This window comes from Mustela nigripes, chromosome 13, assembly GCF_022355385.1.
Source record: "Mustela nigripes isolate SB6536 chromosome 13, MUSNIG.SB6536, whole genome shotgun sequence".
Taxonomy (NCBI): Eukaryota; Metazoa; Chordata; class Mammalia; order Carnivora; family Mustelidae; genus Mustela; species Mustela nigripes.
This window is the reverse complement of record NC_081569.1, coordinates 60,361,624-60,386,565: the sequence shown is the minus strand read 5'-3', so window position 1 is coordinate 60,386,565 and position 24,942 is coordinate 60,361,624. Positions and strand designations below refer to the sequence as shown.

The 24,942-nt window shown below is 53.6% G+C and overlaps 1 protein-coding gene across 2 annotated transcripts; it reads right to left on the bottom strand.

The window, feature by feature from the left end:
* Window positions 1-1,062: 1,062 nt before the first annotated feature.
* Window positions 1,063-16,780, bottom strand: TYRO3 (TYRO3 protein tyrosine kinase). Of its 2 annotated transcripts, XM_059372570.1 has the most exons (19): window positions 16,355-16,780; window positions 14,397-14,580; window positions 14,041-14,141; window positions 13,122-13,292; window positions 11,559-11,645; window positions 10,638-10,753; window positions 8,889-9,066; window positions 8,059-8,204; window positions 7,359-7,503; window positions 6,842-6,971; window positions 6,649-6,749; window positions 6,293-6,388; window positions 5,937-6,017; window positions 5,487-5,579; window positions 4,926-5,047; window positions 4,406-4,515; window positions 4,062-4,221; window positions 3,728-3,864; window positions 1,063-1,540 (listed from the first exon to the last, which is right to left on the bottom strand). In XM_059372570.1, the coding sequence occupies exons 1-19, from the start codon at window positions 16,479-16,481 to the stop codon at window positions 1,147-1,149; spliced, it is 2,679 nt and encodes an 892-aa protein (XP_059228553.1). In that variant the 5' UTR covers window positions 16,482-16,780; the 3' UTR covers window positions 1,063-1,146. The 2 variants fall into 2 exon arrangements, with proteins under 2 accessions (XP_059228553.1, XP_059228554.1); XM_059372571.1 differs by lacking the exon at window positions 11,559-11,645.
* Window positions 16,781-24,942: the final 8,162 nt, after the last annotated feature.

The following is a 24,942-nucleotide window of genomic DNA, read 5'->3' as shown; positions in this document are numbered from 1 at the left end:
GTGATGCTTCGTTTTTTGCGATCTGGAAAAAAGTCAACAGTTAAGAGACAAAGCCTTGGGTCTTTAGTTCTCAATTTTATTTCTGTTTTTAAACAGCTTCTAACGGCTTGGAAATATCCCTAACAGCAGGGGCCTGCCCCATGCAATCCGGGGGCTCCCCTACCAGGACTGGGGTCTAGGCTCCAGTAACTCCCTCTCACCCACACCAGCCATCAGGCCTATATTCTCTCTGCATCTGGAGACTTGGGACAGAAGAGGGTCTCCAGTGAGAGGGAAAATTGGGACTAAGGGATGCTGCGTGGAAGGATTGAGCTCAGACACAGCTGCCTTTGTTAGTCTTGGGATATTTTGGGATTTGGTAGCATGCTCAGACAGACTGTGGGAGGGCGTAAAGAGGGGCTCTGGGACTCCTCTCTGGCCTCACGCGTTCCTGGGCAGGGCCCACAGCACCCCTTCCTCTTGCCGGGCTGGGTGGACTACCTTTACAGGCTGGGCAAACAGTAGCCTGCAGAAATTCAGCATGCCTTGCTGTGACCTGGTCAGCTGCACATGACTCCTGGCCTAGGTGGGATGGGTCATCAGGAAGGGGATGCAGACTCAGACCTGAGAGTGCCCCACTGCCTCCTACAGCAGCACTTGGGACCTGACTGCATCAAACCCTTACCAACTCTCACCTACAGGGGAATAACACAAGGGCATCTCTCTGTGAGCAGCAGCAACCCGCACACTTGAACCCCAAGCACAGGCAGGGCTGGGCCCCCCGTTGGGGGGCGGTCAGAGACACCTCAATGCATGCACTGAAGCAGCAGGGGCCGCTGGGCCAGAGAGTAGGGGCCCACAGGGCTGGATCTACCCTCCCCCAACTCCTCTCCACACCCATGGTAACCATGGAAACATAACCACCCCCTCCTGCCAGCTGCCTGGGTTTAGGCAACCAGGCCTGGCCCACCTCCACCCAGCCAAGGCCTGAACTGATGCCAGGCAGGCCAGAGTGGCCGCAGGAAGAACTGGGATTGGGCCATTTGGTCAGTCCAGGCTTCCAGCGCAGCTCGGGAGGACTACCACAGGAGCCTCCACGCCATGCTGCCTGGGCTAGGGTCAGCCGGGGCTTCATCGGCCAGCAGCATGGCCCCGGACACCTGTGGGCTAACAGCTACTGTGGGGCAGTAGCCCTTGTTGCAGCAGCAGCAGCCTCTGGGCCTCACCCACGGGGCTTTCCGGTTGCTGCTCCTCCTGCCTGGGCCGCTCGGCCAGCCCCCCAGGGCTGAGGATGTACCGATAGTCACTACTGGGGGTGCCCCCCACTGCCCCCACACCACTGCCATCCCCGGCCCCGCTGCTGGCCTGGTCCCCGCCAGGCAGCTCCAGGGGGCCTCCCTCGGCCGGCTCCTCGGCTCTCTCCAGGTTGATGTACAAGGGGTCCTGGCTGGTGGACAGCACGGACAGGTGGCCCAGGATGCTTTCCAGCTCCATCCGCAGGCATGTGAAGCTCGGCCGCTGCTTGGGGTCGGCACTCCAGCACTGGTACATGAGCTCATACCTGGGGTGAGAGAAGCAGGAGGGGAGGCAGTAAGAAACCACAAGGGGAGGCAGAGGCCCCTTAAGCCTACAGAACCAGGATTTGGAAAACTTTTCCTAAACATGCCCATACGGAGCCCATACTTACTTTGTGTCAGGCCCTCATCTAAGTATTTTACATTTACTATTTAATTCTCACCATAACCCTGTGGAATAAATCAGTCCTATTTTACCACTGTGGAAACTGAGGGCCAGAGAGGTTAAGAACCTCAACCAAGGTCACACAGGTGGAAAGTGATGGAGCTGGCTCTGTCCTAGGCAACGTGGGGGGGAGGGAGGGGATGAGGAGTGTTTTTGCTTTGCAGAACCTGGCAGGAGTCACTGTTATTTTAATGGCAAGGATTTGAACAGCTGCCCTTTGTCCTAAATCCCCACCCACTCAGGATGACTTAAATCTTCATTATTCATGGACATCTTTGTATGTAGAAAAGCTTCTAGCCCTCTCCCCTGGGGAAGGAACACTTTTTACACACACTTTCAGGAGCCTTACAGATTCCCTGAGGTCTTATTCCTGTTCCAGGGGAATGCTTCAGGCTTAAGGAAAAAAAAAAAAAGAACTAATGGAAGAGGACTGAGAACAGACGCAGTCAGAGCAAATGCCTGACTCTCTTGTGCCCACAAACAGAAGCCCCAAACACTGTCCCACTCATTGGCCCTCCTGACAGAGGCCCCCAGTGATGGGCGGAATGGTGCCAGACATCCAAGAGGCCATGGAAATGGTCCGGGGCCATGGGGATGTGGCCCAGCTGGGCTACATTGTCAAGGCTGTGCTAGGAGCCAATTGGCGCCTGTCCACCAGGCTGGCTGGTAGGAGGCCAGCACCCGCCCTACTGACAACACTAGCTCTGGCCCAGGAGGAAGCTGAGCTGGGGCCTGGTCCCCGATGCCCAGTGGAACCTCTGCTGCTCCAGATGTCCAAGTAGGCTGCAACTACAGGGAGACCTGAGCTCCTGCCTCTGCCACACCCTGAGCTGTGCTCAAGGAGGAGGGGTAGGGTCTGGCTCTCACCCTCAGATCTCCCTCTCATCCACAGTACAGGATCTCCTTTAAACCTTCCGACTTCAAACCCACTGCCCTAGAGAAAGAGAACCCCACCATTCAGGCTGGGCCTTCTTGTGCCTGTCTCTGTTCTTGGCCCACAGCAAGAAATAGGGAGCAGATTCCTTCCCCGGATCACTGTGAACTATCTCCCCCGGGTACTAGTGAAAATGTCCTCCAGGGCCACAGGGAAACTCTGGCTTGCACAGGGTGGGAAATACAACACTAGAACGGACAAAGTATGTCTGGCGTCATCGTTAAGAGGCACCTATTCTAAAATCATAGGGATCTAGGTTCACATCCCAACTCAGCTACTTAATAGCTGTGTGACCTTGGCCACGTTACTTAACCTCCTTAATCTTAGTTTCTCATCTACAAAATAGCGATAATGAGAGTCTTTTCCTTATAGGGTGAGAAGGGGATTACCTGAAAGAATGCCTGTAAACTACCCAGCTAATGCTAGTCTTCCAGTCATGAGGGGTTTACAACCCTCCCCTGGTTGGGCGGGTATCCCGACCCTACCCTACCGGGCTCCCAAGGGCTCCGGGCTTTCAGAAAGAAAAGAAGGCAGTTCCCTTCTCCCCAGCATCTTGGGTGTCTCCACTCCCTTAAGAAGAGGCCAGCCTCCCTCACCCCCGCACTCCCTCCTTGTCTAGCGGAGGAATGTAATACAGCAGCAGTTTTTTCTTGCCCTGGTGCAGTCTTCTCTGAGGGGGAGGGAGGGCTCAGCCTGGGAGGTTTTCTTAGACTAGCTGGGGACTGAGAAGGAGTGGGGGTGGGAAGAAGGTGACAGAATCGTGCACTATTGCTCAACCCTGTACCTTCTGCCCTTGGGGTTCCTGGTTCTTCCAGGAAAGTGGAGAAAATAGAGTGTAAGAAAAGGTGGAACAAAAATATGACAGGATGGGAAAGGGGGAGAGAAAGAAAACAGGGAGGTGGCAGAGGAAGAGGCAGCTTGGGGTGGGGGTTGGTCCTCCCTCTAATGACAAGGACATTAAACAAAAGGTCCAGTTGAGGTCCTGGGTTCCTACTGGACCAGCAGCTGTGGCGGCAGCCAGCACCTGAAACCCCAAATTCCTTCCTGCCCAAATCCCCTTCCCAGGGTACTCACACATCCTCTATACAGTCCGGAGGCTGTTTCAGGCGGTTTCCGCCGATGAGGTAGTTGTAAATCTCAGCATTCTCAATGCCAGCGTACGGCGTCTGCCCACGAGTCATGATCTCCCACATGGTCACCCCGAAGGCCCACTGGGATGGAAGCAAGTTTGGAGGGGAGATGTCACTAGGTTTCCTGGGCAGGGCAGAGCCCTAAGCCGAACATACCTCAGGGCTCTAAGCAGGCAGCCCAAGCCCAAAGAAGGGACCAGGCTAGGTTCTTGAGGACTCTCCAGGGCCGGCCACACTGCCAGCATCCCCACCAGACTTCACTGTGCCACCCAACTTACTACGTCACTGTGCACAGTATACAGGTTGTCAGCCAGGCTCTCTAGGGCCAGCCACTTGACAGGCAATTTGGAGGCACAGCCCTGGCGATAGTAATCCCCACTGTAGATCTTCCGGGAGAGCCCAAAATCAGCAACGCACACTGTCATGTCCTCTGCCAGCCTGTGAGGGGTGTTGGAGGATGGAGTCAGCCTTACAGAACTATGGCATCTTGGCTCCCCAGCTGTCCCCACACACAGCACACACTGTCCCAGGTGAGAGCTGACCATAAGCTAGTCCTCCTGTCACAAGCTGCTCTGTCCCCGCCCCCTGGACCCCCCCCCCCCGCCCCCTAGAATTCACATACATGCAATTTCGAGCAGCCAGGTCTCGGTGGATGAAGTTCCGGGAGCTCAGGTACTCCATGCCACAGGCGATGTCCACCATGAACCGGACCAGGGTCTGCAGGGGCAGGTTCTGGTAGGCAGACAGGGCAAGTTCAGGCCCGATTTGCTCACCTACCCAGGCAGGGTAGGATGAAGGGGGTTCCCTGGCCAGAAAGCCTAAAGACTTGGGGTTACTGAAAGGAGGGGACTTAGTGGGGCTTCCCAAGGCAAAGAAGTTTTGGGAGACCTATGGAGCATCCCAGAGTCAAGACACTCCCAGAACGGAGCTTCAGAGGTCTCTTCTCCCAGAATGGCCCTGGCCCGGCCTAAAATTCTCAGCAGCGCTTTGTGAGGGAGAAGGAAGCCTTCTAACATCAAAAGGGTCGAAGCCAGGCTGCCTCTCTTCCTAACCAGCTTAATCGGCCCTGCCCACCAAGCCAAACTCTCTCCCAGGGTCTTTGTCTCTTTCCAACTCCCAGCCAGTCCACCCCAGGCACTCACAAAGGGATTCTCCCCAATCCGGGAGGCGAGCAGGAAGGCGTGCAGGTCCCCGTGCTTCATGAAGGGCAAAATGACCATAGGGATGGGGAGACGACCTTTGGCCCTGCTGCGGAGGCTCACCCCTGGGGACAAGAGAGAGTCAGGAACAGGGCACACAGCAGTCAAGAGATGGCTCAGGAGTCTGCATGAGTCTCCCACCTGCTAGGCCCTACTTCCAGCCCTAACTCTGTTACTTCCCTCTCTGTAAGTCCACACTGGCCTACCTACTGGTGACCACCTAAGATGTGGCTGCCCCCAGATCTCTGCAGCATCTACTTGTCTCCTCCTTCTCCTCTGTTCACATGAGCAGTCTTTCAGTGCAGACCTCTGGTACAGGGCCCACACAATAAATCCCTTACCTGGAGGGGGATCAGAGTTCAGCCAGGACCCTCCTCGTGATTTTGCTCCCTGCTTACTCACCAGCTAAGTCCGAACTTCTCTCCTACAGGCTTGCCCTCCCACCTTGGGGGAGCACACTTTTAGCCCTATTGTGTATCTGTCGCCCCTGAGGAAGGAGCTCACCAACAAGCTTGGCCACGTGTGGGTGATCAAATTCCTTCATGCAAGCCGCTTCCCTGAGGAACTCTTCAATGTCACTTGAAGCAATGATGTCAGCTGGAAGAAAAGGACGGCAGGGAGGAAAGAAGGGAGATGTGCCCCCAATTCTGGTCTAAGTCCACATGCAGTGGGGCTCTCCAACCATTTCTCCACTTGCTAACGGTCTTCCCTTTGGTTCGGATAGCTGTAATCACCCTGAAGGAGCCCAGAGGACAGTCACTGCTGATGGCAGAAAGCAAAAGCGAGGGCACAAATGTGTGTGGGTTTATGCTTTTGAATTATTCACATGGCACAGGCAGCATCCTAGTTAGTACTAACTAACTCTTCTTGGAAAGTCTAGGGGCACAGCAGAGCCTACTTCCGGCTCAGTCACCTTTGCCACACCTCACTCCGTGTCTTCTACTCTCCACTCACCTTTCAGCATCTTGACGGCCACTTTCACAAAGGAGCCATCCTCCTGCTTCAGCTGGGCCTCCCGCACTGAACCGAACTCTCCTAGGAACAGATCCAAACAACGGTGAGGGTCCTTGCCCCACCGCCCCCCCAGCCCCTTTTCTCCAAGGTGACCCTCCTCAGGGACACAAATCACTAGCCACTGCAGGAAGACTCCCTTGTCTGCATCTCCAGCCACCATTCCCCCAAACAGCCCACACTCGGGAGTCTTCAAGCATATCCTGTTCACAGGAGCTGCCCCAAGCCCACACCCTCAAAGCACGTGGAGCCATCGAAGACAACCTCCACTCAGCTAACCCCCACGCAGCCCCACACACCTTTGCCCAACATCCGGCCCAGGGTGAACTGCTGCTCAGGGATGAGCACGTCCTCCAACTTGTCCTTGAGCTCATCGCTGATGCCCAAGCTGTCCACTGTGGGGAGAGAGAAGAGGGGCCTCCTGGACTCCTGACCTGCACCCCAGTCTCGGCCCTCAGGGCAGACATGAGCTTCATTTGGCTCTCCCACAGCCAGGATGGTAAATCTCCATGAGGGTAGTTCTGTGTTTCTTTTCACTGTTGTGTGCTCAGGACTCATGGATGCTCAGACACACTGGCCAAACCCATGAGCCAGCAAAAAGAATATAGCTAGGGGCACGAAGGCAGCCCACGTTTCCTAAGATTTCCATACTCACATGTGGCCTCGATGCGCTCAGGCCGCTCTCGATTGAAGGACCGGGCCGCCCGGAAGTGAACAGCTGGCTCCCCACGGGCCATGACACTGTCAAAGGCTTGCCTAAGGGGAAACCCCAGAGTCGGAGTCAGCTCCAAGGCTGACTCCAAGGTCGTCTGTCACCTCTTGCTTTTCCCTCATCCTTACCCCCTTACCCGAACCGTGTCTCCTTCCGCCTCTTTCGAAGCAGGATGAGGGCCAAGGCCGCGGCTGTCACCAAGGCTGTCAGCACACCCAGGACCACAGGCACCCAGGATGTGCGGCTATGGGGAGGACCCTGTTGGCCTATGGGAGGAGACAGAGCCAGTGGCATGAGCGAGGCTAACAAAAGGAGTCCCTTTAGAACTTTCCAGTGATGGCCATCTGGCCTGGACAAGAGGTTCTCTTGGGTCCATAAAGGTCCCAAGTGGAAAGAAGGCCCAAAGGAAGCCCCAAGAGTTCCTACCCTGTCAGTGACAGGCCCTGGCTGTTGGAACCTACAAATCTATCAGGGACTTCTATGCTAGTGCTGGGGCAGAGGGAGGAGAAGGGCATATAGTTCAAATACCAATCCTGGCCTCAACAGTTGAGTCTTTGGATCTATTAGGAGCAAAGGTTCTGCCCAGCTCCTCCCACCAATCTAGGCTGTCCCTGAAAGCCATGACCCGTCTGCCCTTCCCCTACAGGCCTCACCTGCATGGTCATGCGAAGGGACCACCAGTGGCTGACTCCAGGGCCCACAGCCAACCGCATTGGAGATGCACACACGCACAGTCAGGTCCTTCTGCGGGTCCCAGCCTGTCAAGTTGGCCCTGGTCCCCTCCACTGTCAGCTCACCCTAGGGCCAGGAAAAGCCCCCATCCCACATTTGAGTCAGAGGAGGAGGCCTTCAGAGAGGCCTGAATGCAGAAAGTGGTCTAGCTAGGAACCCAGTAGGCAAGGGACACTGTGGGTTCAGGGACCCCAGGAACACAACCTGCTAAGTCATCACATTCCCCTTCCAGGCTGCAGAAGCCTCCCCTGAACACAACAAACAAGGCTCAGTCCCTGCGGGGTGGGTGGGTGGGGGTGTTGGGAGGGGTGTGGTGCTGGGAGGGAACCAGGCTGGGGATAAGAGCCTTATCTGTGCCCTCCCCCAGTTTGTTCAGGAATGCGCTTCCTGCTTTACAAATGAAATGGTCACCACAGGATGCAATTCTAACAGGAGACAATCTAGTAAGGAGGGAAGCCTGCAGGGGAAGGTGGGGAAAAGTAGACTCTCTGGGATGCTGGGAAGCCCAGCCCACCAAAGTCCCAGGGCCCACCAAAGACAGCCATTCGGAAGCTCTGAAGGTCTTGAGCCCTGAAAGCGCACTCTGGTGCCCTTGGAGAGTTGAGGTTTATCTCCCCTTACCTGGGTGCCGTTGTCTTGAACCCAGGACAATTTATAAGGTCCCAGGGGGCCTTCCAAAGGGCCCTCAGGTATCACTTCTTCCCACTCCAGGATGAGGCCTGAGTCTGTGCGGATGGCATGGAGGTTCTGGGGAGCGCTGGTTGGGGCTGAACCCAAAGACAGAATACCACTAAGAGCCCTGCCCTCCCCACCATCACTATCCCGTGCTAGCCTTTGGAACCAACTCTCAAGAGCTACACAGCTCAGACAGCTACAGGTATGGGTTAGAACGGGACTCCCAGTTCTGACTGCTCTCACCTTTGGTCCTGTGGAGGAGAGGTGAACAATGGCAAGCCCTACAGCACCCCACTAGGTACAGCACTGCTCTTAGTTACTGCCTCAGCAGCATCCTTCACCCTTGCCCCCTCATAGTCCCGCCAACTCTCAGCAATTGGTAAGAGAACTCCAAGCAAGTTCCTGCCACAGGAACTTGGCAGTTGCCGTGCCGTCTTCCACAGTGATTTCCCCTAGCCTCAGTATGGCTTGTTCCTTATCAAACTTCTCTTTATAGGATACACCTACACCACCCTGGGAGCAACTCTTCCTCACCATACTATCAGATCTTTCCTAATTTGCATGTTTGCTCCACCCCCTAGAACTAAAGCTGCAGGGGAAGGGGCGGGATTCATCTAGTTCATAGGTATGCAGCAGACACTTGGGTGCTTGCTGAAGGAGGCAGGACCCTCCCTTCAGGTAACAACTCTCCAGCAACTTCCTTCAGAACTGAAGCCAACACTGCCTTTTCCCCACTCAGGCCCTGCCCAGCCACTCCGCCCCGTTAAGTCTCTTACCTAGGCCCTTCGTCCGAAAGGGCACCCAGTCAGCATATGGAGAAGGCCCCAAGGCGTTGGCACAGCGTACCCTGAGGCTGTAGTTGGTGGCAGGTGCCAGGTCCCGGAGGAGGCAGGTAAAAGGTGGCACAGGGACCACCACAGCCAGGACCTCCCAGCCTCCTGGAGCTTGTGTCACCTACAGAAGAACAGCAAAAGAACGATGAAGAGGAGGGAGACAGAAGGTGGGACAGGCCTGGGTGGGAGCAGGGTGCCCAGGAAGGGGGTTGTATCTTGAGTTAATGCCTCCTCTAAGCCTATCAGCAAACACTTGCAACCCACCCCCTCCCGCCTGCCCCCACTCTAATAACACAAGGATCCTCCCCTCCGCGCCTTTGCAAATGCTGCTCCCTGGCCTGGAACTGCTCTTCCTAGCAAAGCCCAACTCATCTTTTAAAACTCAGTGCAAACACCACTTTTTCTGCCAAGGACGTTGCCAACTACTCCAGAAAACTCATACCCTTTCTTGCTTGGTACATAACTCAGTTAGAAGAGCTCCCATTTATTATAACTACACGCCAGTGCGAAAGAGTCAGTTTCTCAAGGGCAGAGTAACTGGGACTCTAGGGGCATCGTGAACCAGACCTTCACCTCACATTTTTTAGGACGCCCACCATAAGTGTACAAATGGAGAGCCACATACCATGTGGCTAAGTATGTAAATGTTAGAATCAGCTAACAAATTATTAAACAAAATATTTCCTATGATGGTATATGGACAAATAAAGCTTCAAAACAACCTGGAAGATCAGTTTTGCATTTATAATCCCCTGGTCCCTGGGATTCCCAAGCCAGAATGTGGTGGCATAAGAAAAGCCAGCCTGTGGGCCAAGGGTCTATACCCAGGGAACACCAAATGCGCAGGTATGGACAGTGCTGCCTGCATACTGACTCCCCTAAGGAATGTACTTGAGGTGCACAAACCAAGCCCTCCTAAGGACAGACCAGGGAAGAGGCTTACACAGGTCCTAGAAGCAGACTGGGGATCATAGGGAGGAGGTCTTGAGTATCTAGAAAATGGTATAGGGTGGCAGTTGGGGGAAGCGGAGGCAGGTAGCCTCATGATCTAGATGGGCATATCCCCTAGTCTCTACAGCCTACTTGCCCAGAGGCAAGGAATGCAGCCAAAGGAGGGCCAGAGCAGGGTCCTCCAAATTGTCCAGCCCAGAGCAGGGGCCTCTCCTGCCTGGGGGAACTGGCTACAACAGTTTCATCAAAGGCGCTCCTTAAATACCTCTGAGTAAACAGATGAAAATAAACAAGGCTGCATTGCCTCTTGTTTTTGGTATCACCTCACCCAGGCTTTCTACTCTCTGGGGCTTCGAACCCCCTCCAATCGCCTTGTTCTCTTTGGCATGAGTCAGGGGATGGGGAAGGAGAGTATCAGCTAAATCAAAGGTTTGGGGTTTTGCCGACAGAAGAAACACCCCTCCAGGCATCTCAAATCTGCTCTAGTGATCTGCTTTCCAGCCTGAAGAATGTATGGGTTTGAGACAATTTGCCCAGTTACTTGGTGGCCAGAGCACCCTGTGGGAAGGGGCAGGCTGGGCTGTTCCTGGTAAAGGGGACAGTAACACCTGGAGAGAGCTAGGGACCCAGCCCTGCGGACAAGTGTAGGTCAATGGGATGGATACCACTGCGAACGGAGCACCATCGAGGCAGCCACAGAAGGAACATGGCCAGGAGAGCCTGTCCCCCCCGGCTCCCTACCTGGACCGTACAGGACTGGAGCAGGGCCCGGCCATCGGCACCTGGCGTCCAGGCCACACTAGCATTGCTGCTGGAGAGCTTCGTCACTGTGATGTTGAAGGGGGCTGCAGGCAGTGCTGTGGACAGGAGGGACAGTCAGCACCCTGGACTTCAGTGCTCGGGAAGGACAGGAGGAAGCAGAAAGCAGGGGCATCAAGCCTCAAGTCCCTCCCTGAGGTCTGGGGGTCCCCCCACACCTGACAATGGCTACTCAGCACTCCCAGAACTACAATTATAAACAAGCCAAGAAGCCAGTGGGGGAGAGCTGCTCATACCAGGGAGTGTGGGCTGGCTGTGGGGAGAAGTCGCCTCTCTCTGAATCAGGGCCCCTATCTAACCAAGGAGTAAGATAAGATAGTGGGTGTGGTGGGGGCGCAGGGGTGGGGGGCACAGTACCTTGCCCTGGGAGAGACAAATGAGAGGCAGCCCCTACAGCCACAACCCATTCCCCCACACACTGGCTCCCTCCCTCCCCTCTTCTCTCCCTTTATGCATACCAACCCTTTGGATCTCTGTTATCCTGCTTGGCGGTTTTCCCCAGCCCCATTCCCTCCACTGTGACTGGCAGAAGCAAGGCTGGGCATGAGCCCTAACCATCTCCTGCTGGCTCCCTCTCCACCTCCCTCTCTGCCTCCCTCCCAAGGACTCTGCTTCGTGATGGGAAATCTGCTGTGACGTCAGGTTTCTATTCTCATCTCAGCCATGGCAGGGTCTCAGGTGCTCTCACTAGGGATGGAGCTCTGCCAATTAACCCTTCATCCCTCAGATCCCAGCAGGGCCTCGGGAAGGCGGAACAGGGAACACCAAATGATTTTGTACTTATCTGCTGCGCGGGCCCCAGGCCCCTGCCTCACTCACCCTCCCTCCCGCCAGTCCTCCTACCTTGAAGGCGAACGGTGGCTGGTCGAGAAGAGGCCAGGCCTTTAAGGTTGTGAGCTTCGCAGGAGAACACCGTGCTCTGGGTCACCCCTGATGCCACAAAACCTCAGTCAGCACCCCCCACCCCCAAGCAGCAATTCCCATTCAGCCTGGGACCAGGGAATGGGGTTTATGCAGGCTCTGGATGTGAATATCCTATTAGTCCCTCCAGTCAGAGGAAGGGGCTAGACACTGGGTACGACCAGGGACTCTGGAGTCTAACGAGCCTGGCTATACCCAGTGCTGGTGCTCTGTCTTCTCATCTCCAACACTGGGTGAATTGTGCAAACCAAATGAGGGAATTCACCTAAAGTGTGTGGCACACACAAAACACACAAAAAAGGTTATACTACTCCCCCTGCCTCAATCCCACCTCCCACATATGGCACAAAGCTGCCTCCCCTCTCTGTTCACGCCTCTACTGCACATTCCAGAGCCCTTCTCAGTTTGCTCTACACGGCAGCCCTATCATTGTTGATTTGCATTCTTTGCCCTGCAATAGTTCTCAGCTCCTTATGCATGTGTCTTGTCTCCCCAATTACACTAATTCCTTGGGGGCTGGACTGATGGCTTCTATTTCTTTTGTATTCCCGCGATCCCCCGTGGTGCCTAGCACAGTGTGGTGTGAGGAGTAGGAGTTCAGTGAGTGCTTATTATCTTGCGGGCTGCTAGGGAGGGTCCCAACCACGCACATCTGGAGAGAACTGAACCGAACATTCCCTCTCATGGGCTCCAACCCAGCACCTCCTGAACAGAACCCCCAGCCCACCTCTTCTCAAGATTCGTATTGGGGACTTGACACATCCATACCTATCCCTCCCACCATCCAGCATGTGAGATCCAGCTCAGACTCCCAACTTCTTGAGTCAGTTCAAGCCTCGACCAGGAACATTAGCTTCATTTCACAGAGAAGTGAGCCTCACAAGCCTCGTTAAATGCCTGAGGGTCTTGGGACCCAGGTGGGTGTGCAGGTGTTGCTGCTTTGGGTCTAGCTGCGTGGAGGTATGGATAAATACAGTTGTTTGAGAAAATGTCTAGAAATTTCTGGAAAGGGCCATTAGGAGAGGAGGCTCCTGTTTCTTTGTGCTGCACCTCCCTCCTTTTGCTTCTCCCTGCCATTCCCCACTCTGCAGCCCTAGACTGTTGTCTTCTAGGCAAGTCGGCCAGACACTCCTGCTAGCTCTGCGTGGGCTGGTTCCTGGCTCCTTCCCTTGGGAGGGGTGGGGGAAATGGGTGCCCCTGGTTTCACATGACTCCTCTCCCAGGGCCAGCTGTGCACGGCCGGAGCTGCTGTGCAGGATGGAAAGAGGCTCCAGTGGCCTCGAGCACACCCGGTAGGATCACCACTAATCAGCTCACCTGGCCAGCCCTGCACACCTGACTAACCAGCTTAGTAATGGTGCAGCTCATGTCCCCAGGCCCCGGGGTGGGCTCCAGACACTCACAACAGCAGACCTGGTGATTTACAGATTGCACACTGCCCAGTCTCACCACCCCTATTCAAAGTCCCCTCCTGCAGCTCCTCACCTGTTACATTTAAAACAGAAGGAGAGGGGGCCGGTCCCCCAACCTTCGTGCCTCCTCTCCACCACACAATGGTAACAGGTTCAGGGGGACCCACAGCCTCACAAGACAGTTGGAAAGGGGCATTGGGTGGCACTGCCAGATCTTTTGGCTCCACAGTGAAAAATGGCACACCTAAGGAGAAAGGGGGTTGGGGAATGAACCTTGCCCCTTCCTGATTTCCAACTACCCAAACCACAAGTTTGCTACCATTTACAGTCCCCTATGCAGAAGGTCCTACAGGTCCCCTTAGGATTGGGTCAACCGCCAAACAGGTGGCTAGCTTGATGGGGGAGCTTCTCTTCTTTGGGCATCTTAGGAATACCCTTTATGCTGTCCCCTTGGGCTCTTCCCAGACCTGCTCCAACAGCCTGCTCAGAGCAGGGGAGGAGGCAGAGGGTGAGGAGCTGGGGGAGGGTCAGAAAGGGAGGGGGAGTGGGCGGAAGCCTTAGCAGAGTTTCCAGATCCCGTTCAGGGTCCTTTGTTACTTTCTTAGTCACTTTGTTTTCCTGGGCTGAACAGCTCTGAGCTCCCACAGCTGCGGATCCTTCCTCCCCTCCCCCAGCCCGCCTCCCCCTCCTGGCCTGGCCACTTGGCAGAACAGGGTCCAGCCCCCGATGGGTGCTTAGGCTTGTGGCTCAGACAACTGAAACTTACTGCACCCCATAGATTGGAGGTCCTTACTGCCCCCTTAGCTGTGAAATACCCAGACTCCAGTGAGTAGGATCTTCCCATGTCTGGGGTAGGCCTGGAGCCTGGTGCAATCAGGCTCCAGAGATCAATGGGGCAAATCAACTTCCACTGAACTTTCTTCCGCACAGGTGTGGCCACTAGAAGCACATGCATCAGGCCGACATGCCCACCCATGTCTCTGCTTCCTCACCTTCTACTGTGAGCCACACTGGCTGGGAGGTCTCCATTTCACCCCCATCCTCCACCTGGCACCAGTACCGGCCTGCATCAGAGCGGTCCACTGACTTTAGGCTGTGGAAACAGGATACCAGGCTCACCTCCTAGGGTGGGGGGGGGAGGCGGCGCAGCTATGCTGGGCAGACTCAGTGGGTTGAGCCTGCCCCCACTTCTGGAAGTTTCTTTAGGTTGCCAAATTAAAAAAAAAAAAAGAAAAAAAGAAAAACCCACACCTCTGGGCATCAGCATTGCCCCCAGCTCCCAAGCCCAAGGAAAAAGCACAACTTGCCCCCAGGCTGGCATGCCACACCCTCCCCCACCGTCCTGCACCTGAGGAAGCCAATCCAGTGCTGCTCACTGACTGGGATGTACACCTGATCCACACTCTGGACCACAGCCCCATCTTTCACCCACTGTATCTCCGGCTCCTCCATTCCCTCCACACTGCAGTTGAGCTTCACCGGCTGCCCCTGAGACACTGTCAGCTTCACCGGGGCTCCCATGAGCTTCAGGCCTGAGAGGTGGGAAGGAGAAGGTGTCAGCCCACTTGACAGGGAGACTGTCTCTGGAAATGTCCCCTATCGGCTTCCAGAACCTAGTTTCTGGGTCAGAGGGCTCATCCTCGGCTCATGGTCAAGAAAACAGAGGTTGGACAGTGTGGGCGGGAAGGTGGCCTGGGCTTAGGCTGGGGGGAGGAAAATGACAAGCTCTCCAGGCACCAATTCTGCTACTGCCAAGTTCCCCCCAGCTCTAAGGAAGTGACCTTTTCCCCACACCTCCTGACTAGGTGATGTGAAGTTCGAGCGCAACCACCAAAAGGCAGGCAAGCCAGGCTAAAAAGGTGGGGCCCTCTTATACACCTAGGGCAGGTACTGTCCTGGGAATGACAGCTGTACCCATGGAGATCAACAGGCGGCCAGCTCTCTGCCGGCCCAGGGTGTCTGGCCAGACTTCACACTGCTGCTGGCATCCCCCTGTACCCTGCCCCAGCAAAAGAAAGGAGGCTGAGGAAGAGAAGGAGGGGGTGCTCCCCTGAAGTGGAGAACATATGGCTGCAGAACCACGTCAGATCAAACACATGGCAGCCTTCCTGGCAGCCACCCGCTCTATTAATACCTGAATGTGTGCAGGGGCGGGTGCTAGGGAGGTGGGAGGGAGGAGGGAGGGGAGGGGCCCTGAGCAGGGAGCCCAAGACCCCTGAGCTACTGTCACATCAACAGGAGCCACTTTGTGGAACACTACCCTGCGGGTGCTGACAGACAGACACACATGCACACACACACACCCCTCTCCTGAGCTCCCCGCGTGTTTTTAAGCAGAGGGGCAGGTGAACTACCCACAGGGCTGAATCCAGTCCTGCTTCATCCTGCCATTGCTGTGAGACTCTAGGCAAATTCCTGGGCTCTCTGATCCAGAGATACACACCTTTCCCGTCTTGTAAATACTTGTCACTCTCTGCCTTCCCTTCCCTGATTATCTCATATGGCAGGGAGTTCAGTCCCAAAATCATGTGCCAGCTCTGTTGTTTCTGCTTTAGCCTGTGACACAACGCAGGTCAAGGGGCAAGGAGGGATAACCTCACACCGCACACACACCCAACAGTCCCGTAGGTGTGTCGTGTGAACTTGGGAGAGGCAGGGTGCGAGCACTCGCTCCTACCACCCGCAAATGTCTCAGTGGCCACGGGGGAACACAAGGATAACCCCCACATGGACCGGCCACCTTGCTTCGGTCCATCTTCGCCAGCATTCCCGGGTTCAGGAAGCTCTGAGTACAGGAACTAGCATGTGTCCAGATGTTTTCTGCGACTGGGCACCCTCACAGCCCCTGTGCCCAAATGGTGTAGGTGTGCCTCTTGGGCGCTGAGTCCAGCCCCTGCGGTTTCGGAGTGGGACTTTCCTGTGTAAGGCGGGCAGAATGGGGTCCCCAGGACTGGGAGGGGGGAAGCAAACAACTAGATACGTCGAGGCGGGAACATCCAGTTCCTAACACCGCCCCCCTCCCCCGACCATTCAACCCACAGCCCTACTCCTTCCCCTTCCACCCCTCCAGAAGAGCCCCGGACGCGAGAAAGTTGGGGGTGGGGCTCCGGCCAGAGAACCAGCAGCGGACGCTGCGCTGCGCCCCCTCCCCCAGCCCCCAAGCCTCGGCCTTCCAACGTGGGTCCCCCCACCCAAGTCTCTCGCCCGCCCAGGCCCGGGGCTCGCTCCGCTGCGGTCCCTGGGCGCCCACCCGGCCGCGCCCCTCCGCAACCCCCCGCGTTCCGCCGCCTCCCGACCAACCCCTACCTGCGGCCGCGGGCTCCGCGAGCAGCAGAGCGGCCAGACCCGCCAGGAGCAGCGGCGGCGGCGGCGGCGGCAGCGGCAGCGGCAGCGGCGGGAGCCCCGGCCGCCCCATGCTCCGCCTCAGCGCCATCGGCGGCGACGCCGCACCATGCCGGGCCCGGCCCGCGAGCGACAAGGGAGGAGGGAGGAGGGACGGAGGAGGAGGGACGAGAGAGGAGGGCCGCGGGAGGGGCGGGGGCCGGACCGGGGGCGGCGCTGGGGCCCGCGCCTCCGAGACCCGCGCCCGCTGCGAGTCGCCCCGGCCGCCGTCAGCAGCGCGGGGTCCCCGGGGCCGCCGCTGGGCCACCGCGGTTCCTCCACAGCAGTCGCCGCCGTCGCCGCCGCCGCTGATTCATGTTCTTCTGCGAGCCGCCGCCTCCTCCCCAGCCCGCCCGCCCGCAAGCCTGAGCTCGTACCGCCCCCCCGCGGAGCCTCGAGCCGCTGGCTCCCAGCGCCTACCCTGCCGCCGCCTGCCCGGCCGGCCCCCGCCCGCCGACCTCCCCAACAGCGGCGGGACCCCGGACCAGATTCCCCAAGGCCGACCCGAGCATCGGCCGTGTTGCCCGGGTGGCGCACTCAGCCACGCCCCTCCTCTCCCTTAACTCTCTCCAGCATCCTTTCAAACCCAGCACTCCAGATCTTGCTTTCAAATCTCGCTAAAACCTCTCGCACCCCAACTTTTGTCCAGGCTCTGATGCCAGAATCCCGTCCCCCATCTCAGGACATGAAGCATCTCAGCCCCCTAAATTCCCAACCGTCAGAGCCCCCGAAATCGTGACTCAAGGCTCCCCCCACTGGACTAACACTCCTTCCTGCCTTTTTCTTGAGTCTTTCACCCAAAATTCCCTTATCCGTGCTCCATTTCCCACCCCTTTTCCTCCAGGATCTTGGGCCTCGGGTCTCGAGTTTTCCAAGATCTTTTTGGTAATCCTCACGTTTTATCTCTGACACCCCCACTGCTACACCACACAGGCCAAAGCCCCATGGTCCATATCTTTGGGGGTTATCATTCTTCCTAGTTGCTTCCTCTGCTTCTGCTCCCCACCCCCATCCCCTAGGACATGGTGTGAAAGTTGGCTGTGTCCTCACAGTATCCAATAAAACCTCAGCTATTATTAGCAGACCACCTTGCACACAGTAGGCATTCCATAAATAGACAGATGCCTGTTAAATTAATGAATAATTGCCTCAAGAGTTTGGCCTGCCCCACAACCAGTAATCACGGGGGTGGCTGTGCCCAAAGACATTTTGTCAGGCAGATGCAGGGCAGGTTCCAAATGCAGCCTACCAAGTGTTTGCCCTCCCCTAGCCCTTGCCTCTCTACCTGTCCCCTGAAACCAGTTCCCAGTGCCCTTTCCAGAAGTCCTGGGAAGGGAGGAGGAACAAGCTACTCAGTCCCCTGTTCCCCCACAGCCTCACTGGATCTTTCCAGGGATTCTTATGAGCAGCAGGGTCCTTCCTCTTCCTCCACTTGGCCCCGTCAGTGCATGCTTATTAATTATCCTAATGGTAACAACAGCAGCACCGGCAGCAGCCTCAGACCCAGCTCCAGGCGCCCTCAGGTGGCAACACCAGGAGAGACTCCAGCAGGGCTGTCAGACTTGGATGGCAGGGGCCTGAAGTCTCAGTGTAGCTTGGCATTCTGCCAGTTTCCTTGGGTGCTGTGGGTGGGCTCCAGGACCCTTTCTTAAAGGAAAAGACTTGTTCTGTTCCAGAATCCACAGAGTTGGGGCTTAGTCGGGTCAGGGCAGGCAGAGGGCAGTCTGGGGCTGAAGCCAAGTGCACTGGGGCCCTATTTGCTGCTGCGGCAAAGTGGCTGCCGCAGCTCTGCACTTGGGCACTCATCACCCCTTGGGGCCCTCTCCACATCTCTCCCCTCTCCAGGGGACTTCAAGTTTCCATTGCAGAAAGCCTTCTCCTATTGACTCTGGTTGACATTGGAAAGACTCTCTCCCAGAGGACGTTGAACGCAGAGCCCAAACCCAACCTTCCACTTCCCTTCTCCCCTCATTTCTTCCTTCCTTTCCTGAGTTCCAATGGGGTATCCAAGCCTGAGGATGACCCTTAGCTACCAGTCCAAATGGGCTTTTTGGACACGTGGATGCCACTGCTTTCTGCGCTCACAGTCTAGACAAATTCTTATCTCAGTGCAGGCCTCAGGCACATCACTGTTACCCTGGGGCGGCACGCTTTCCTGGTGGGGCCAGGAGCTCTGAGTCTGCTTTCTTTACCCCTGCTCTCGAGTCCTTCTCTATTCTTAGTATTTCTATTTGCAGGAGGAAGGGGAGACTGTGGGGTCCTGGTCTTCTGACTTTCTAGTTCCCACACAGAGTGCTTGCCTTCCTGAGCTGTAGCAACACATTCCTAACCTCTCTCTCTCTCTTTCTCAGCATGGTATAGGAACGTGCTTTAAGGGTATATGAGCAGGTGTGATTCTATGGAAGAAGTGTGTAGGTGGGTGAGAGGGTGTGCATTGTGATGTACGAGGGAGGGTGTGCATTTGTGCAAACTCTAAATGTGACTGACACTTTGTGGGTGGATGGGGAGAAAGTGAGTGTGTGTGTGTGTGTGTGTGTGTGTGTGTGTGACTGAAGGAGGTGGGCTGCCTGTGCAAATACATGCCTGCAAAATCTGCCTTTCTTTCATAAATGCATTGCTTTGAAGGAAACTAATCAAATCAACAGGAAATGTATTTGACAAAATGCAGGAGCAGCTGTCCCAGGAGTTCCTGTCCTCAGAACAGAACCAGAGCCAGCTATGATCTACCCCAAGGGAGTAAGAAGGGACCACAGAGGAGAGGAAGGGCCAGCAGCAGCCCCTTATTGTGGATTGAGCTGAGCTGGGCCTTGGCATCTCCCTTCTTGGGTGAAGTAAGTATCTGCCCACTCTGCCTTTTATGATCCAGGCCTGCCCAAGGAGGCCAAGGATAGAGAGAAGACACAGACAAACCTGGAAAGATAAGCCATCTGCCTGGGGTACCCGGGTGGCACAGTCAATTAAGTGTCTAACTCTTGACTTCTAGCTCAGGTCATGATCTCAGGGTCTTGAAATCCAACCCCAAGCCCCATGGTGGCCTCGAGATGGACATGGAGCTTGTTTGAGATTCTCCCTCCCGCTCCCTCTGCCTCTCCCCACCCCCTCTCTCTAAAACAAACAAACGAACACACAAACAAACAAAAAACCATCTGCCCATAGTAGCAGAATCCCCTGATGGCCATTTCCATCAGTCTCAGGAAGAAGCTGCTTCAGCTTTCCATTCAGGGAAGAGGAGGAATGTACCAAGAGGGAACCAAGGTGAGCCATGAGGTCAACGTAGTCTTGCTGCCCTGTGAGCAAGGATCCATTCTTTCTGGACTACTTACTGGTTCAAGAGGTCAGTTGGGACATGCCGCGTCTGGAATGGGCAGGCTGCAGACTGTGCTCCACATCCCTTTAGAGAAAGCCAGGAGGCCACTCCTTCAGGGCTTGGAGGCAAACTGCCTGCCGGTGTGATGGCAGGAGTGCTGGGGATGGCCCCCATGCCTGCCGAACACTGCTTGCCTAAAATTCCTGAGTCGGAATCAGTGCAACGCCTTGCCCAAGGGAAGATGGAGTGGAAAGGTGAATCCCTAGGAAAGACAGAACTTCGATGTACAGTCACTAAGGGACTTTCAAATGCTCAGATTTTTTTCCTAGAAGTAAACTGAGGAGGCTGGAAGAGAACAATAAGTTTGGGGTTTCTGAAACAGCACATGGATCTGAACACATGAAAGAAAAAAATTTTCCTCTTCAAAATTTCACCTAGGGATGGCCCTGAGGGCCCTTGTCACCTGGAAAAGGAAATACATGTGTGAGTGTGAGTGTATTTGTTTGAATACACTCTAGCTGTCTGTGTTTCCTTTTTTGACCCTTTTTACAGCCTGGCAAGTGATACTTTTCTGGTTCTATTTTTTTTAACTTTTTTTTTTTTTTTAAGTAGGCTCCACGCTGCATGTGGATCCGAACGTGGAGCTTGAACTTGAGACCCTGAGATCATGACCTGAACTGAGATCAAGACTTGGATGCTTAATTGACTCAGCAGCCCCTAAAAAACTTTCAATTATGAAAATTTTTTTTAAAGATTTTATTTACTTATTTGACAGACAGAGATCACAAGTAGGCAGAGAGGCAGGCAGAGAGAGAGAGAGAGAAGCAGGCTCCCTGCTGAGCAGAGAGCCCGATGCGGGGCTTGATCCCAGGACCCTGAGATCATGACCTGAGCCGAAGGCAGCGGCTTAACCCACTGAGCCACCCAGGCGCCCCCGATTATGAAATATTTTAAACATAAACAGAAATAGAGAGGAAAGTATAATGAATCATTCTGCTTCAATGATTATCTTAGCTAATTGTATTCTATTGTCCCATTTCTTGGTGTTTTCCTAGGTTTTGTTTTTTTTTTTTTTTTTTTTAAAGATTTTATTTATTTATTTGACAGAGAGAAATCACAAGTAGATGGAGAGGCAGGCAGAGAGAGAGAGAGAGGGAAGCAGGCTCCCTGCTGAGCAGAGAGCCCGATGCGGGACTCGATCCCAGGACCCTGAGATCATGACCTGAGCCAAAGGCAGCGGCTTAACCCACTGAGCCACCCAGGCGCCCATAGGTTTTTTATTTTATTTTATTTATTAATGCGTGTGTGTGCGGGAGAGAAAGAGAGATAAAGACAGCGAGAGCACAGATGGGAGAGTGAGAGGGAGAAGCAGACTCTGCTGAGCAGCGAGCCTGTTGTGGGACTCAGTTCCAGGACCCTGCCATCATGACCTGAGCCAAAGGCAGATGCTTAACTGACTGAGACACCCAGATGCCCCTTCCTTGAGTTTTTAAAAGCAAGTCTTAGGAGCACATGCATACACACATACACACACAAGAGATGGGAGGGCCAGAAGAAGAGAAAGAGAATCCCAAGCAGGCTCCCTGGTTCCCTCAACCAGGCATGCTGGTTCATTCATTCTAACAAATGTAACCAGTTAATGTTAGATGTTAAGAACAGGGGAAATGGGGCACCTGGCTGGCTCAGTAGGTTGAGCATGTGATTCTTGATCTTGGGGTCCTGAGTTCAAGCCCCAAATCAGGCGTAGAGCTCACTTTAAAAATTGACAAGAGATGAATGGATAAAGATGTGGCATATATATATTCAATGGAATACTATGCAGCCATCAAAAAACCTCCAAAATCCTGCCAATTGCAATGACGTGGATGGAACTAGAGGGTATTATGCTAAGTGAAATAAGTCAATCAGAGAGAGACAATTATCACATGATCTCCCTGATGTGAGGAATTTGAGAGGAAGGGCAGGGGTTTGGGAGGTAGAGAAGGAAAAAAAAACAAGATGGGACCAGGGAGGGAGACAAACCATAAGAAACTCTTTTATTTTCTTTAAAGATTTATTTATTTATTTATTTGACAGAGAGAGATCACAAGCAGGCAGAGAGGCAGGCAGAGAGAGAGAGAGAGAGGAGGAAGCAGGCTCCCCGCTGAGCAGAGAGCCCGATGCAGGACTCGATCCCAGGACCCTGGGATCATGACCTGAGCCGAAGGCAGCGGCCCAAATAAATAAACTTTTTTAAAAGATGGGAGGCAAGGCCAACCCTCTCAGGTGCCTTCCCTCTTTGGGAGCTTCGTACTCTATCATTCAATAAACTTTATCCCCCCCCACCAAAATGGTGCACCTGGGTGGTTCAGTCAGTTAAGCGTTTGCCTTTGACTCAGGTCATGATCCCAGGGTTCTGGGATTGAGTGGCATCTGCCTCCCTAATCAGCGGGAGTCTGCTTCTCCCTCTGTCTCTCCCCCGCCCTCCCCTCAACTTGTGCTCTCTCTCTCTCTCTCTCAAATAAATAAATAAAATCTTTAAAAAAATGGGGGACACCTGGCTGGCTCAGTCAGTGGAGCTGGTGACTCTTGCTCTTAGGGCTGTGGCTTTGAGCCCCACATTGGGTGTAGAGAGAGATTACTTAAAAATAAAATCTTTGGAGGTGCTTAGATGGCTCAGTCAGTTGAGCATCTAACTCCTAATTTCAGCTCAGGTCATGAGCTCCAGTGGTGGGACCAATCCCTGTGTCAGGCTCTGCTCTGGGCATGGGGCCTGCTTGGGATTTTCTCTCTCCTTTTCCCTCTACTCCTCTTCTCCCCCTACCCTTTATCAAAATAAATAAATAATCTTTTTTAAGAAACGGGGAAACTATGTTTGGAGTAAATGGAAACTGTAATTTTCCTATAAATCTAAAACTATTTTAGGGGCTCCTGGCTGGCTCAGTCAGTGGAGCAGGTGATTCTTGATCTTGAGGTCAGGGATTTGAGCCCCAGATTGGAGGACAGAGATTAAATTAAAAAATAAGTAAATAAAGGGGCACCTGAGTGGTCAGTCACTTAAGCATCTCCCTTCAGCTCAGGTCATGATCTCGGGGTCCTGGATCAAGCTCTTCATCGGGATCCCTGCTCAGAGGGAGTCTGCTTCTCCCTCTCCCTTCTTCAGCTCCTCCCCCTGGCTCATGCTCTCTCTCTCTCTCTCTCAAATAAATTAACCAAATCCTAAAAGTAAATAAATAAAATCTTAAAACTATTCCCCCCCCCTTTTTTTTGTCAGAGAGAGAGCATGAACAGGGGGAGCAGCAGGTAGAGCGAGAAGCAGGTTCCTCACTGAGCAAGGAGCCTGAGTAGGTCTCAATCCCAGGACCCTGGGATCATGATCTGAGCCAAAGGGAGATGAATAACTGACTGAGCCACCCAGGCATCCCTTAAAAATATTATAAAATAAAGTTTATTTTTCAAAAAAACCACATCCATAACCAATAATTTTTTTTAATCCTTAATATAAAACCCAATTTGTGTTTAGTCTTCCCCAACAGTCTCAAAAAAACATGTTCTTACATTACGCTTATTTGAATCAAGATCCAAACAAGGACCATATATTTAATTGATAGTGTCTTATGTATTTGTAAATATGTAAAAGGTCGCCTTCTCTCTGGGACATGAAATTTATAGAAAACACTGGGTCATTTGTAGAATTTTCCACAATTTGGGTTTGTTTAATTGTATCCTTGTGTTATCATTTAACATGTTCCTCTACCACACATATTTCCTGTAGACTAATAGTTAGAGCTAGATCCTTCACTAGATTCCATTCAATTTCTGGCAGGAAGGTTTACTTGGGAGGTGTTTTATAACTTCCAGTTTCATCGGATCAGGAGCACATTATGTCCACTAGTCTCACTTTTAGTGATATTCATAAATTGGCAACCTGATCCATCATATATAAAATCCTCATCAACCTTTTACCTAATAGTTTTATCAGTCATTGATGATCATTGCCTGGAACAATTATTTCATCAGTGGTTGCAAACAATGATTTTCTACTATTGTTCTTCCAGGATTTCTAGCTCTAGCTCCCCTTCCTTACTCCCCAAAACTTCTGACCAGGTACAGTACTATTTTGAACCCCAAGGATGGCTAAAACCTAGTAGCTGAAATTTACTGCTGCAGAGACCGTGAGAACTAAAGAAGGAGGCTATAGTATACCTGGAAACTTAGGAATGCAAATTCTTAGGTGCCTGGTTGGTTCAGTGGGTTAAGCCTCTCTCTGCCTTCGGCTCAGGTCATGATCTCAGGGTCCTGGGATCAAGTCCCGCATTGGGCTCTCTGCTCAGCAGGGAGCCTGCTTCCCTCTCTCTCTCTCTGCCTGCCTCTCCATCTACTTGTGATCTCTCTCTGTCAAATAAATAAATAAAATCTTAAAAAAAAAAAAAGAAAGAAAGAAACTCTTGAGGGTGAGGCCCAGTAGTCTGTTTTTAATAAGCCCCCAAGGTGATTCTCATGCCTGCTAAAGTTTGAGAACCAATGGACTAACACTGGCTACACTAAGATGGTCTTCAGTCAAGCAATGATTTACTAAGGATCCTAAATTCAATGCAATATGCTGGATGCTGAGTCCTATGGATGCCAAAAAGAAAGCCTGGTGCCCCCAAGGAGCCCACAGTCTATTCAAGAGAACAGCACATATACTTATGAAAGGTGACCCAGCAAGAGCTGATAACTGGCAATGCATTCCAAAGAAGCCAGCAAGTGGTATGGTGGAAGATTCCATGGAAAGTTCAGTGAATAGGCCTGGTTGGCAGGCAGAGATTTTAGGGTTCCTTCCAGCTAGGCCTTAAAGGAAGGTAAAGACTATGGGGGTAGGAGGTGGGAGAGAAGAAAGGGAGAATTTCCAAGAAGAGACACTTGAATGAGCAAAGGTGGGCTGCTTACGAAGGGGATCACCTCCTGGGCAATTCACCACTGCCATTCCTACAATTCTTCATTAAGCCTCAACTTTCCTTTTACATGCTTACCTTCTTGCTCACCCATAAACGCAGTGGGGAGGTCACCTTGGTGTGTGCTGGTTTCTGGGTGCTGCCCGCGAGCTAGGTTTAGGATGGGATTATCCGGGCTGGTGAGTGCAGAGGGATGTCTGAAGTACACTTTGCCTCTGTCACGGTTATCGTATGTGCAAAAGGGCTTGTATCTGCCGTACATCCAAAGGATGAGTGTTTTCAGTGTCAGC

What these genes read in the sequence shown, in the direction of transcription:
- TYRO3 (XM_059372570.1), bottom strand. Translation starts at nt 16,481, where the DNA reads ATGGCGCTGAGGCGGAGCATGGGGCGGCCGGGGCTCCCGCCGCTGCCG. An exon ending in CACTGGATTGGCTTCCTCAG is followed by an intron (nt 14,142 to 14,396) that starts GTGCAGGACGGT and finishes CTGTTTCCACAG; the next exon opens with CCTAAAGTCAGTGGACCGCT. An exon ending in CCGGACTGTATAGAGGATGT is followed by an intron (nt 1,541 to 3,727) that starts GTGAGTACCCTG and finishes CTCTCACCCCAG; the next exon opens with GTATGAGCTCATGTACCAGT.